This window comes from Macrosteles quadrilineatus, unplaced genomic scaffold (genome assembly GCF_028750875.1).
Source record: "Macrosteles quadrilineatus isolate MER2022 unplaced genomic scaffold, UCM_ALF_1.0 Scaffold_19__1_contigs__length_3004403, whole genome shotgun sequence".
Classification (NCBI taxonomy): domain Eukaryota; kingdom Metazoa; phylum Arthropoda; class Insecta; order Hemiptera; family Cicadellidae; genus Macrosteles; species Macrosteles quadrilineatus.
In genome coordinates, this window is record NW_026542612.1 from 1578659 (window position 1) to 1591883 (window position 13225).

The 13225-nt window shown below is 34.8% G+C and overlaps 1 protein-coding gene across 3 annotated transcripts in view; it reads left to right on the forward strand.

The window, feature by feature from the left end:
- Positions 1-10124, forward strand: part of LOC129005284 (DDB1- and CUL4-associated factor 6-like) — a 56352-nt gene extending 46228 nt beyond the window's left edge. For 2 of the 3 annotated variants that reach the window (XM_054434129.1, XM_054434131.1), the window contains exons 13-17: positions 3092-3152; positions 3791-3958; positions 5767-6031; positions 7477-7582; positions 8826-10124. In XM_054434129.1, coding sequence (XP_054290104.1) covers positions 3092-3152; positions 3791-3958; positions 5767-6031; positions 7477-7582; positions 8826-8887 — 662 coding nt within the window. In that variant the 3' untranslated portion in view covers positions 8888-10124. The remainder of the gene's footprint in view (positions 1-3091; positions 3153-3790; positions 3959-5766; positions 6032-7476; positions 7583-8825) is intronic. The other variant, XM_054434130.1, reaches the window with a different exon arrangement.
- Positions 10125-13225: the final 3101 nt, after the last annotated feature.

The following is a 13225-nucleotide window of genomic DNA, read 5'->3' on the forward strand; positions in this document are numbered from 1 at the left end:
TATTTATCTTTCTATTGACGAAACCACAAGCATAGTTGTTGTTGTTTGCATCATTTTTTTGCGTTATGCAAGCCTACTTGGTCTCAAATTATGTCATTGCATGTTCTGTATCTTGTCTTATATTGTTAGATGTGGCTGTTTAAGGCCTAAATGGTTTTTAGTTTCCTGTATTTTTTGTTGTGTTGAAGGTACTTTATGCAATCCTAATAAATCTTATGAACTAGATAGTGATTTTGCTACCCTCATTGTAACCTAACCAATTTATATATAGGCCCTCCTAAATTATTAGGTCTAGGCCTGGGTCTTTTGATTCTTTGGAAGAGCTTTAAAATATACTAAGAAAATTGGATTGAGCCTGAGATAAACTAATGATTGATATGTGTGGATGTTAACTTTGTAAATGAAAAGACAATAATCTTACTCTGTGATAATCCAAATTTTATTTTCAGAAAAAAACTTTGCAAGAGTTGTATCCATCTTATAATTAGTTTTAAAGCTGATAAAAAAAGATGCTCTTTGCCATTACTTCATCATAACCTCTAGTTTTTCATTGTCGTCTGCTGTGAACAGCTGGCAATTACACTGTCTTCGTACTAAATGCTTTTATATGTTTTTAAAAATTTTAAAAAACAACTAGACATTGTGTTGGTTGGAAATAATTTACCAGTTGTGTGAAATGATCTTATCAATAAATGTTTCAAACATGTTTAATCCTAAAAACTCTTATCCTAATTTTAAAACCACTTTATCATGGCTATTCAAAGTATCTCGGAGTAAAATAGGTACCAAAGCCTTTATCTTAACTGTGATACAATCCTCGTGGTAGTAAAAGGTTTTGTTTTAATAATGTGTGGTACAGTAGTTATTGTTAGAAAACCATGAATGTAGGATACTATTCATTTTCATAGCAATATCAATGTATTTAAGTTAAAAATAATGGTATGAATACAGTTCTGAGAAGAAAACCGCAAAAATACAGGTAGCCGCGTACCGTACCGATTTTGTACCGAGAACCGATATACAAAATATTGTACCGTACCGACCTTAAATTTTCTGTACTGCAGACCCCTATTAATTTGGTTTATGTAAATCAACGTCTCTTCGGATAATCATTAGGCAAGCATGCGATATGTCGTTGTCTTGTTTGTTGTTTAACATTATCTATCTTCCTAATTCAATTAGCCCTTTTTCACCCAAACTACTTCACCGATTTTTACAATTGATGTGTTATTTTAAAGCTTAAGATCTAGCGGAGCGCAAAATGGTAATTAACGATATTTTGATTAGGGCTTCAAAAGGTTGACCCCTAAGCTTTTTATTTATTCCTAGTAGGGATCCCAGACGTCCTCTTTTTCCCAGACACGTCCTCTTTTTGGGTACAAAAAAAAACGTCCGGAGGGATTTTTGGCAATACTTTCAAATGTCCGGGATTTTGACTTTGTGAGAAAATAAAAAAATATTTCTGCAAGTATTAATATTAGCAATCAGCTTTTATAATTAATCGTCATCATAACATTAAACTAAGTTAAAATACTACACTTTAATAATATCTTACGTATAAAAGTGTCATTTTCTCTTTCTTTAGGTCAAATTTCGTGTATAACGTACGCTAGAATCCATTGGAAATACTGTAGAACAAAACAGAACGGAAGACGAAACTGGATAACTCTGCTCACTAGTAGCCAGTTTGCCAGGCCAGTAGCATACTAGCGACCGTCGACCGTCGACCAGTGACTATCTCTTCGTCTGCTTACTTGCTTACTTTACGTTACATGTTACATGCCTACTTAAAAAGTAATTATCTTACTTTTTAATTTGTCCGTGCTGATCGTCCCTAGGGCCTACCCTAATGCCGAAAAGAAAATGTGTATTTTCAGAAAAGTTGAAAGAAAAGTTTACTTGTTTTAAGCGTGGTTGACATGAGCTGTTGCTTGCTGGGCAGGTATAATGCAGTAGTGTTGGGTGCTAGTTCTTAAACACTTCTTAGATAAAATAAGTTCTCTGGTTCAAAATCATGGTCTGATTTTGGACAATTTCTGTTTAGCATGCACATTGGCACCAGGGTGTTTTTGTAAATCAAACATGCTTGAATGTGTTGTAATGTTGCGGTATTCCTTTGATATTAAAACCACAAGTCTCAATAAAAAAAAACCAAAAAAAACATGACATTATACGAGTACAAGTTTATTTTTTAACATTTCTTGACCTTTAAAAAATAAACTGGGAAGCTTGAACACATTAAACTAGGTCCTCAAAATAGCTTAAAAAGTACTAATTTTAGCACGTTATTTCCAATTTTTAAGTCAGGTTGAAAACATAAGTAGATCGTCTGCAACTGTAAACAAGAGATGAAAAAAGCCTTTTTCACAGGGGTCCTAGGCACTTTGCGCACGGGACCCCTGTAAGTGTTGCATCGTAGGTTATTATTACTGAACCATTGTTTTTAAACACATTATTCACATAGTTATATACGATAAAGTTAGATACGAGGGGGGTATATATAGGGATATACAACATATCACCGACCACAGGGGGTAGAATTCTGATGTTGGAATTGTCTCATTTGACCACAGGGGTTAGATTTCTGGGGGTAAATTTCAGGGGGTAGATCCCGGGGTTGGACATTTCTGATCTGACCACTGGGGGTAGATTTCTGGTGGTGAATTTACGTTGTCAGGTTTTTTTGGACTTTGATTAACTACAACTGTTAAGTAATCAGTGAAATGTGAGTTGATCGAAATAATTATTTATCCGTCCTAAAAGCTCAATTCCGTAAATCTACCCCCAGACCTGCGACGTCAAAATGATGTAGGTGTTTTTTCATGGGAGTAAATTTCCGGGGGTAGAATTCCGGCGACCCATTAAAAACCTGCAACTTGCTGGAAAATTAAAAATTATACTTGCAATAATGGCATGTGTCCACTTTTAATATCACTTATGAAAATTGTTTTGGGGCACTACTCTAATTATAGTTAATAAATATGCATTTACTTTTACCATTGATTGTTTCACCTCCAATGTTAGTGATGAGTATACTACATAGTTCTAGTCAAGGTCTACATTTATCTAGTAATTACAATAATATTTTTAGAGCCTTCTGACACAGACTGCCCAATGCAGATGGACTCTGATGAACCACTCCCAACACCAAGGTGAGCAACACTGGTGGAAACGAGATTTATACTTCTGGATTTTACTAACTTTCAGTACAGTAGGACCTGGTATCTCAAATCTGAAGGTGGTATGATCAAAATTTGACTTGTCAAGTTTTCAAGTAGGCGGGGTTTGAATTATGAAGGTGCTATATCAAAAATTCGAGAATCCAAAATGTTGGTGATAATGATTTAACGTCTCAACCATTTCAATTAGACTTTTACGTGCAAAACCTTTATAAATTGAGCTCAAGCTATTTATACGTACTGAAGGGTAACTTTGGAAGCAAAATAAAACGATAAGTCGTGCATTCAAATGGCATACTCAATGGCTTTCTCTTACAAAATAGATCATGATATAAGAATGAGCTTATCTAGTTACTGTTTTACGCAACTAATACACATTTGCTGACGCCTTCAAACTCATTGTTTTAGGGATGGACAAGTAGTGATTTTTCAATTCTAAATTGGGGGCTGGCGGCGCTTGAGCCGTCACACAGTTGTCATTAGTCAGATAAGCATATAATTCTCCAGAGAAAAATATTAGTCTAGGCCTAATTAAGTTATTAAGTTTTGTGTATCAAAGTAAGAAAAGTGTCATAAATATTTGGATTAGTCAGCTAAAGTTTCTTATTTAGCACACCAAGAAGGAGCTCTAGTCAAAGAAAAACTCACCCAATCGAGGAAGAAATGGAGAGAGCAGTTAGGAACGCCTTTAGAGGAACATTGCAGAACTCAATCGACGACAGAGTGAAAGTGCGCAAGCCCTCCGTCAAACAAAAGTACACAGGTCATCGAAACGCAAGGTGTGTACTGCACAATTAGTAACTTACAGTGTTAGTTCATCTAACAGTTTGCTCGTTTCACTCATTGTAAACCAATGCCATTGTATATAAGTTTGTGTTTAATAGCTGTTTCAAACAGTTTATTTTTGGTGGTCGAGTGTATTCAGCTTCATTTTACAGCATAATTTTCTGTTTTTCAAGAACATGCCTAGAATGAGGTTATTTGTGTTATCAGGTTTGTTTTGCTTCTAATCACAATCATGATTATTATTACCAGAAATTTCCAAAATTGTCTTGATCATACATTTTTAAAGATAGCCCTGTTACAGTAAATGTAAGTTATGTACTCAAACTTGCCACTGTGTCCACCATAAATCTACATGATCACTTTGTTGTTAATCAGCTTTTCAGTAGTGGTGTTAAAAATATACATCTAATATATCACACACTTCCTGGAGGATTCCTCTGCCTTAACCATCTGTGTAGTATCACATAGGCCTACCATCTTTATATATTTTTTCATTATAATACATTTTCCATAATTAATTATCTATTGCACTCAACACATTGTAACATTGTAAACTATCAAAAGTTTTTTCATTTCAGTATGGAACATTAAAAATCCGGAAAAATAGTACCATATTGTTTTTTTATACTCAACACCATTGGCATTTTACATAAAAATTTGAGATTTGTTTCATGTCCAATAGTTTATTTCTAAGACAGTTTTGACATTTTACTTTGTTTAGTAGTTTAGATTTCACTCTTTCAAAACAGTTTTTTGGACAACGAATAACTTTTTTGTGACATAACCTTTAACCCCTAATAACATTCACTCAGCACTTTCACGCTTTCAGTCATACATTCATAACAAATCTCTTCTTATCATTTTTATTCTGTGTAGTAAAAGTATTTCTATCATCTGTATTTTATCTTTGGATCTTATAAAATGCAATCCTTAAAATACAATTAAAACTGCTCGTATGCCATAAAGTTTAGCTATGATGTGTACATGTACTAAATGTAATGTGCTAAGCTAAAGTAAATATAACTAGGTAAGGTAATAAACTAATTAATCCTTCAGTCCTGTTTTGCTTTTGCTTCTGACATGCTCAACCTGGATGTGAGATCAGTCGGATTTCTTGGGCTCATTTCCTAGGTTTACTTTTGTACAAATGTTCTTTTCAATGCAAGACATTTAATTATTCAGTATAAAATACCTAAGCTTTTTTTCTTGTTTCCAACTTCTTGATTTAAAAGTATTAACACAACAGGCCCTATCTGTGTCTCGACAAATGTTTTTTTTCTGAATTTACAAGTCCTCAAATCATACAAATATAACACTTGCGCAGGTTTTATTTTTGACTACTGGTACCATGAAGTAGACATCCATTACCGTACCAGATTAAAGTAGTAGAAAGGTATTTTAATGTTTCAACGTTATTTATCATCTAACATTGGCCTGTTGTTCACTATTGATATAGCACTACTTTTTCACAAGTTACCAGTGGAATTAAAAAGAAAATTTCACTAAGTTGTGGCAATGTTAGCATACGTTGCTGTCTGAACACCATTTTTGTAATCTTGTCAGATTAGAAAGAACTTATCTTAACTTTAGGCCTAACATGTTTTAAGTTTTACCTAGTATCAGCAGCATAAAAGATCAAGAAGCAATATTAACTATCACACTCTGTGATAGGCTATGTTCCGTATAGATGGGATGTCTTAGTTGTGAGGTGGATGTATGGCTGGAAGCTTGATGTCTGCAGTCAGTGTCAGAGCAGTAACGTGGCATGGTGTGTGCATGGCGTGGCGTGTCCCTACCCTAGGTTCTTTTGCAGGACCATGATCAAGGAAGCCACATTCTGGGGTGATGACTACGTGATGAGTGGCTCAGACTGTGGCCATGTGTTTGTGTGGGAGAGAGAGACAGCACGTCTGGTCATGTTACTGGAAGCAGACCATCACGTAGTCAACTGTCTACAACCTCACCCCTACCTCCCTCTGCTGGCCACAAGTGGTATAGACTACGACGTCAAGCTGTGGGCGCCACTGCAGCCTGAGCCTAACTTCAACCTGGAGATGGCCGAGGAGGTAAACATCACACACTTATCATCCTTATGTATCAGATGAAAACAATTTTATATATCATCCTTACAGATCAGCTGAACCCTATTTTAAGGTCAGTTTTATCCGGTTTGTTTACAGAGCGTTTTTGTTAGCTATTTGTTTTCTATGATTTTAAAACCAAAAAGTTATAAGTGTAAACAGTTGCTTGTCATCTATGATATGATATAGTATGATAACCAAAGAGGATTGCACAAATATTAAAATCTACCCTAAAATAAAAGAGAAACAATAAGTTATCATCATCATTGTCTATAAGTCTATAAATTAATGTACAACTGTGAAAAACTTGAACTACATGAAATGCACATAACAAAAGGGCTTGAAATTTTACAATAGGATGTGGAGTCTACTATTCAAGATCAATGGCACCACCTAACGTTTTACTGTCAACATTGTGCAAATTTACAGCAATAAAGATGTGTGCATTGTTCTATTCACAGTATACTTGTTCAACTCTAAAGAAGTTTCATTTTCCCATAGCGGCGTAGGAACCATTACTTGGCCCAGATTGGTCATTACGTTTACTATCGCAAGTATGTAATATTTCTCAATATGAAGGTAGTAAAGATAGAAGTAGTTGTTTGTACTGAAACATCGTGTCGAGTATTATACACCTTTTCATCATGTTAATGTTATATCACCTGTTTATTTCGTATCAAAACTCTTTCAAAAGTAATGTTTTTATCTATTGATTTTTTTATCTTTCTAATATGCTGGTTGAAATTCAATTTAGCAATGTACATTAGAACCCCGATAACAAGACTATCATGCATGGGGATTATAAAATAACAATTATCAAGGTAAACTTCTTATCGAGGTTTGCAACAACATGTGATTGGGGGTAAAATGAATTCAAAGGGAGTTGAATTGTTGTCATCGGTTGACACTTGTTATTGAAGGTATTGTTATCGAGATTCCACTGTGTCAATTTTTAAAGCCCTGCCTACCTTACTTTTCCCCTCAGTAGACCTTAAGTTGTCTTATTTTACAATGAGTTTTCAACAAACAGATCTTACGGTTTTATGCTATATATAATGTAAAACCTGTTTGGGCATCCAACAGTTTTTTAACAGAACTAGTAAAAAGCTTATTTTACAGTTGGTGTAACTTTAATATTCTAGATGATTTATGTAAAACTTCAACATCATTTTGTGTTCAAAAACCAAGACTACAAGATGTGCTTTGAATCATCGTTGAAAATTCGCAAAAACACATATTTTAGACAAAATTTAGAAGTTTAAGTGGTATAAACTTTCAGTACCAGGAAATGTATATGTAATGACTATGGGTCTCAATCCTACTATGATGGTATCTTTGATCTTCCTGTGGTAATTCGTTGAAGCAATTATTTGTGATTTTGTTATTTTAACAATCATCATTCAGGTTATACATTTGTATTTCCATTTCAGCTAGTAAAACGCAATGAAGTGATGCTAGAAGAAACCAAAGACACTATAACAGTCCCCGCGTCATTCATGATCAGAATGTTAGCCTGCCTCAATCAGATCAGGAGAGGTAAGGGGAGACTTAATCCAACAATAATTATAAGTTTTTCAATTAACAGGTATCTTTTGAATATATCTTCTTAGACCTGAAGAAGAAAATCCTGATTTTTCTGAGAGACTGGCTCCCTCTGCTTCGCAAAATAGTCTGTTTTGAGAAATAATTTTTAAAGCTGATTAAAGATTTATTACACCAAACGTATTCACTCTGGAGTGAGAAAAAATGTCTGTAGTTTCTTAAACTCAGGAGTCCCCCTAAAACCTGAGAACTCGCACTAAACCCTCCTTTTGATAGTTCTCTTTGCTTATTTTGTTGTATGAAATAAAAAATCAGCTCAGGGGCCTAATCTAAAACAAAATACAGGTTTACTGATAATCTTAAATTCATAAGACAATATATTTAACATATTTTTTATAATTTTTATTAAGATGAAAATTAAGTAAAACATAGTGACTTAGAAAGTAACAGATGTTTTATCCTAGCAAGGCTATAGCTATATCCACACCGATGATCTTTAAATTTCAATTCAACATCAGGGTGTCTACCAACCGGGAGTTGTACTTAATTTTGGCTTGGCCATTAACTGTACGGGATTTTTCCTCATCAAATTATGTCCTTATGTTGTTTAGGAAGTTCACATAGTCGATATATTCACGCCGCGAACACAGATAATGTGGATAACATTTCCGTAATCGTGGTAGACGGTGGTGATGACCACACAACGGAGAGAGATATTCAGGATTCTTTCACGATCGCGGATGACAATGACAACATTTCCGAGATCGGAGGAGCCGATGACGATGGCCACATGAGATATTCAGAATTTTGCCGCGAAGATAATCCTGGGAACTGGGAACCTATTTAGTCTCCAGTTATATTGTTATATTAAATCAAGTTTTATTTTAATATTGAATAGGTATATTTATTTTTTTTTTTTTTTACTATCTATTTAATGTTTATTTTAACAACAGTTAATCTTTTTTAACCTCTGAATTCTTTGTATAACAAAATACGATTTGTTTATTCCGTCTTTAGATAATTTTTTAACAAAACTGTTCTTGACAGTTTCTTTGACTGTTTCAATACTGTGCTTGAAATACACAGTCAGAACCATTTTTTTGACAAACCCTACAGACAGAGATTAGGAAGGCTATTTAGTTCATTTTGAAATTCAAAACATGTTTCACTCTGTGGACAACCTCTGTGCATGAGCCTAGACTTACCTAGTAACAACACATTCACATCATGTTTACAGGGGCCAGATCTCGAAACCGACGCCGCGACAACAGCAGTAGCAGCGATCAACACCAAGAGTAAATAGTTACTAACTTATATAATTTAAATTAACTTTCATATAAAAAATCTACAACTTTCGCTAAATCCCAGCAATAAGTTCAGTTCATTTTTAAGTTGTCATGTTTACTGGTAAGGTGTGTAGTGCTTTTGTTTGTTGGTTTTTTACACCATCTTTCTTAAGTTGATTGTTATTTTGATAGGTTTATCGAGGGTATTGTATTAAAGTCACCACAAAATTACCAGCAGGGATTTATAATCAAATAAATGTAATGAATTAGCTTTACTGCTTCTCACAAGGTCTGTATTCAGTATTTTCTTCTTGGCAGTCCGTCTCAAGCTGTTTATTTTCTTTTTGTTGTTTTATAGTTTTATATTATATTATTATTTATCTATTATTTTATTTTTACTGTAAAATATTTTTCATAAAGTGCCTAAATGTAATATACATATATTTCTTAAAATATCTTATTAGGCCTCTGTATGATCTCCACTTAAAATATTTATTTGTTTGAGGTTTGTAGTAATTTTATTTAATGTTTCTGTTTCTTTTTTGAATTGGTGTGCGAGTGTAATTGGTATCTTATAACACTAAAAATAAAAAACTACTTGGAAATATAATTTGTATATTGCAGTACTTTTGTCTCTGAATCTAGATTTCATTCTTCTAAAAATAGATTACATTCTTATGTTTAAAAGCTCCAATGAAAACCGGCTAAATTGGCCGTTGTTTGGCATTAAGTTCTGATAATGATACATGAGAATCATAAACAAAAACTTACAGGGTGATTATGAATAAAGTTGTTCAAGTATCTGTTATTTCATTTCATTCAAGTAGTTGTTCAAGAAGTTCAATTCAAGAAGTTTCATTCAAGTAGTTGTGTCATTTATATGCCACAAAATTATCAACAACATAATGACTTATAAGATATTGTAAATGAATTCGCACACTTCTACCTATTTTGTTTTAGATTGTAAATTAGTATTTAAAAGAAAAATATTAATATTAAAGCCAAACAACAACGTTGTTGTGACCTGTTAACATCTTAATCTGTAGGTGATTTGTGCTCTTAATACTTGGATATACTATATGAAAATCTCTTTCTATGATTACAATTAATTAATTATTGATTGGTTTTGGCTTTTTTTTCAAAGTACAAGTATATAATCCTGGTATCCTAACAAAACATTACAATGGAGTGTTTGTACATTTAGGAAGAGAAAAGTATATTTTGTATTAGGTCTTAATAAATCCTTTTCAGATTATGTGATTCAATTAATTACCATTTTTCATTTCGTTTTAGCAGATTTGCCATATAAAGAATAAGCTATTACCGCAAGTCTCATGGTAAGACCTGGACCCAGGACCTATTAACTATTTTTTACTTTGATGTCTCCAGAGGCCAAAAATACCATCCGTTCAAATTCATAAATAGGCCTGCAGTATTTTGTAAATGTGTCCGTTAGCTTTGCTTGATAAGGCCTGTTTCACATATACCCGGCAGTCAGGTGTCATTTAACTGGCAATTGGGTGAAGAAGTATATGGGACCATTGCCCGTTCATATATGCACGACATGTGTTGTGGTCGGTTGATCACTTACCCGGCTGCCGTGTACTCCTCGAGGGATGCCAGGTGCCCCCTCGGCGAAAGGCGGCTGCCGGTGTTGGCTGGAGTAGTGGGTGTAGCACTACCTGACCCAATGTGACTGATCGTGTACTTTTAGTCTAGCTGTTTTTAGTTCATTATTTATTTATTATTTGTGAGTGTATTAGTTATTTGTGCGCAAAGTTTTGATTATGTCAGAAATAGACCTTGAACTACTTATTAGTTTAGCTCAAAAACAGCCAGTCTTATGGGACAAGGCAGCAGAAGATTACAAGGAAGAGTACTTCCTTCTAGGGATGGACGGGTCCCGAAATTTCGGGAATTTTTCGGGGAAAAAATATTCCCGATTATCGGGACGGGATTACATTTGACTCGGGAATTTTTCGGGACGGAATTTGGTCCGATCGTCGGCGATTTTTCCGCTTCGCGAGTGCCGATAACGCCGTTATTGCGAGCGATAGGTCCGCGAACGCAAGAGACGAAGTCGTTTCGACGATCACGCCGTGACCACGGAGTCCTACCGACGATCGCGCCGTGACCGCGGAGTCCTACCGACGATCGCGCCTTGACCGCGAGTCATACCGACGATCGCGCCGTGACCGCGAGTCATACCGGCGATCGCGCTGTGACCACGAGTCATACCGACGATCACGCCGTGACCGCGAGTCATACCGACGATCGCGCCTTGATCGCGCCGTGACCGCGGAGTCCTACCGACGATCGCGCCGTGACCCGCGAGTCACAAGTTTCTATAGGTACCTGTAAATTGTTACCCATTTTTTTGGTTTTTATAGATCAGTGCCACAAATGGTAAAAATTGATTTTGTATGTCTTTTTTGGTAACTGCAATACAGTAGAGTTCGTGCGTTTCCTGGTGAAGCCTGGAGGGTGGGTGGTTAGAGTGGCTCTAAACCGGTTTTGTATGGGCTTCAACCCTACCCCCAGGCTTCATCAGGAAACGCACGAACTCTACTTTCTTTTTATGAACAGAAAAAAATCCCGTCCCGTCCCGTCCCGAAAATCGGGAAGGAAATAAAAATCCCGTCCCGTCCCGAACTAAAAATTCAATCCCGTCCATCCCTACTTCCTTCTTATTCATTTCAACCATCTATACAAAAGTAACATTGCAATTGTTGTTCTGATTCCATTTCTATCCCTAGTACACACAAGTTTCACAAGCTGGAATACAACTGCTGGAGTGCCAGTCAAAGCCAAATTTCTTTATCTATCTCATATATACATACATAAAATAATGGTGTCACAAAATAAGGTTAAAAAATTTAGATGCCGTATAGTAAATAACACCAAAGGTCTTAAAGCTATTTACAAATTAATTGAAATAATCTGTTAATCAACTTACAAGCATTAACTTACTGAAAAACAAAACAATACTTAAGAATGTTTAGTTGCCATGTTTAGTTAAATGCTATGAGGTATATACATTTACACCTCTGAGCATCTCAAAGAATCAACTAGAAGCAACAAATTTTTCCTCTGAACCTACAACTTTTTTAACGAATTATTTTTAACCAGATGTTTAAATTTTTAGTAATTAACTAGCAGTTACCCGTCTAACAACTATTATTTTAAATGGTAATTTGTTCTTTATGATAAATTATAGAATTGTATACCAAAAACAAAAATAGAATACCTATTTATTTTACTTAATTGCCAGTGGATAAACAATATGTTGAAACAGTTTAAAAATTTCCTTTGCATATTGCTTTTGCATTCATCATTATAAGCCACAAGGGAAGTCCCTGACTATCGCCGATTATGATTGAGAAAATGCATGCTTTTCACACGCACAGCTGTATGTTGCGTGCTCACATGGGTGGTAGGTACGCCTTAAAAACGTATATTTATACACCTAATGAAAAACAAAAAACATCGTTTATCCACTGGTAATTAAGTAAAATAAATATTCTATTTTTGTTTTTGGTATACATTTTATTATTTATCATAAAGAACAGTACCACCATTTAAAATAATAGTTGTTAGCGCAAGCGAGTAACTGCTAGTGATTCAATAAAGCATTTTACATCCCTTGGCAAAGAACCAAATCTAAATTGAGATAAACTGTTTCCTGTAGGTAATGAAACATCATTGTTGTATAGTCGTAAATGTTTTTGCACAATATGGCTCTTGAATAAGATTGGTTGATAGTGAGTTAATTTGGAAGCTTTAAATTTAAATGAGGATTTTGTAGTCACAGTAGAAATGTTTTGTTGTTAAGATGGATAAGTTGGGGTATTCTAGTAAAATATTGAAATTACAGTTTCTAGTATGAAGAAACCATTCAGCAAAAATACCACCCTTGACAAAGCAAAAAAATATGGGGCCTGGCAACTACAATCCTTCCTTTGTCAGCATCTGTTCACATGCCTTATTTTAAGTCATGGCAAAAGTAACTTTCATGGGAAATTCCTTCTTAGTCTGTTTGAAAGGATTACTGACAGTTTGAGTGGAGTCAGCCAACTTTGCTTTGATTGTGTAGGTGCCCAAGTGAGCAACAACGCTACAACCAATCTTGGACCATATGCTTCAGTTTCTCATCAACATGATAATAGTTTTGTTAGCATGGGTTTATGAGGTAACGAACCTAAAGGGCTTAATGAGTTAAAAAAAGTAAAGGTTACACAGAGCGTTCTATGTCCCTTGGTAAAGAACCGAATATTAACTGGTATAAAACGTTTCCTGTTGGTAACAAATTAGACACAACATAATCATTCATTTGAAACCTTTAACAATGAGA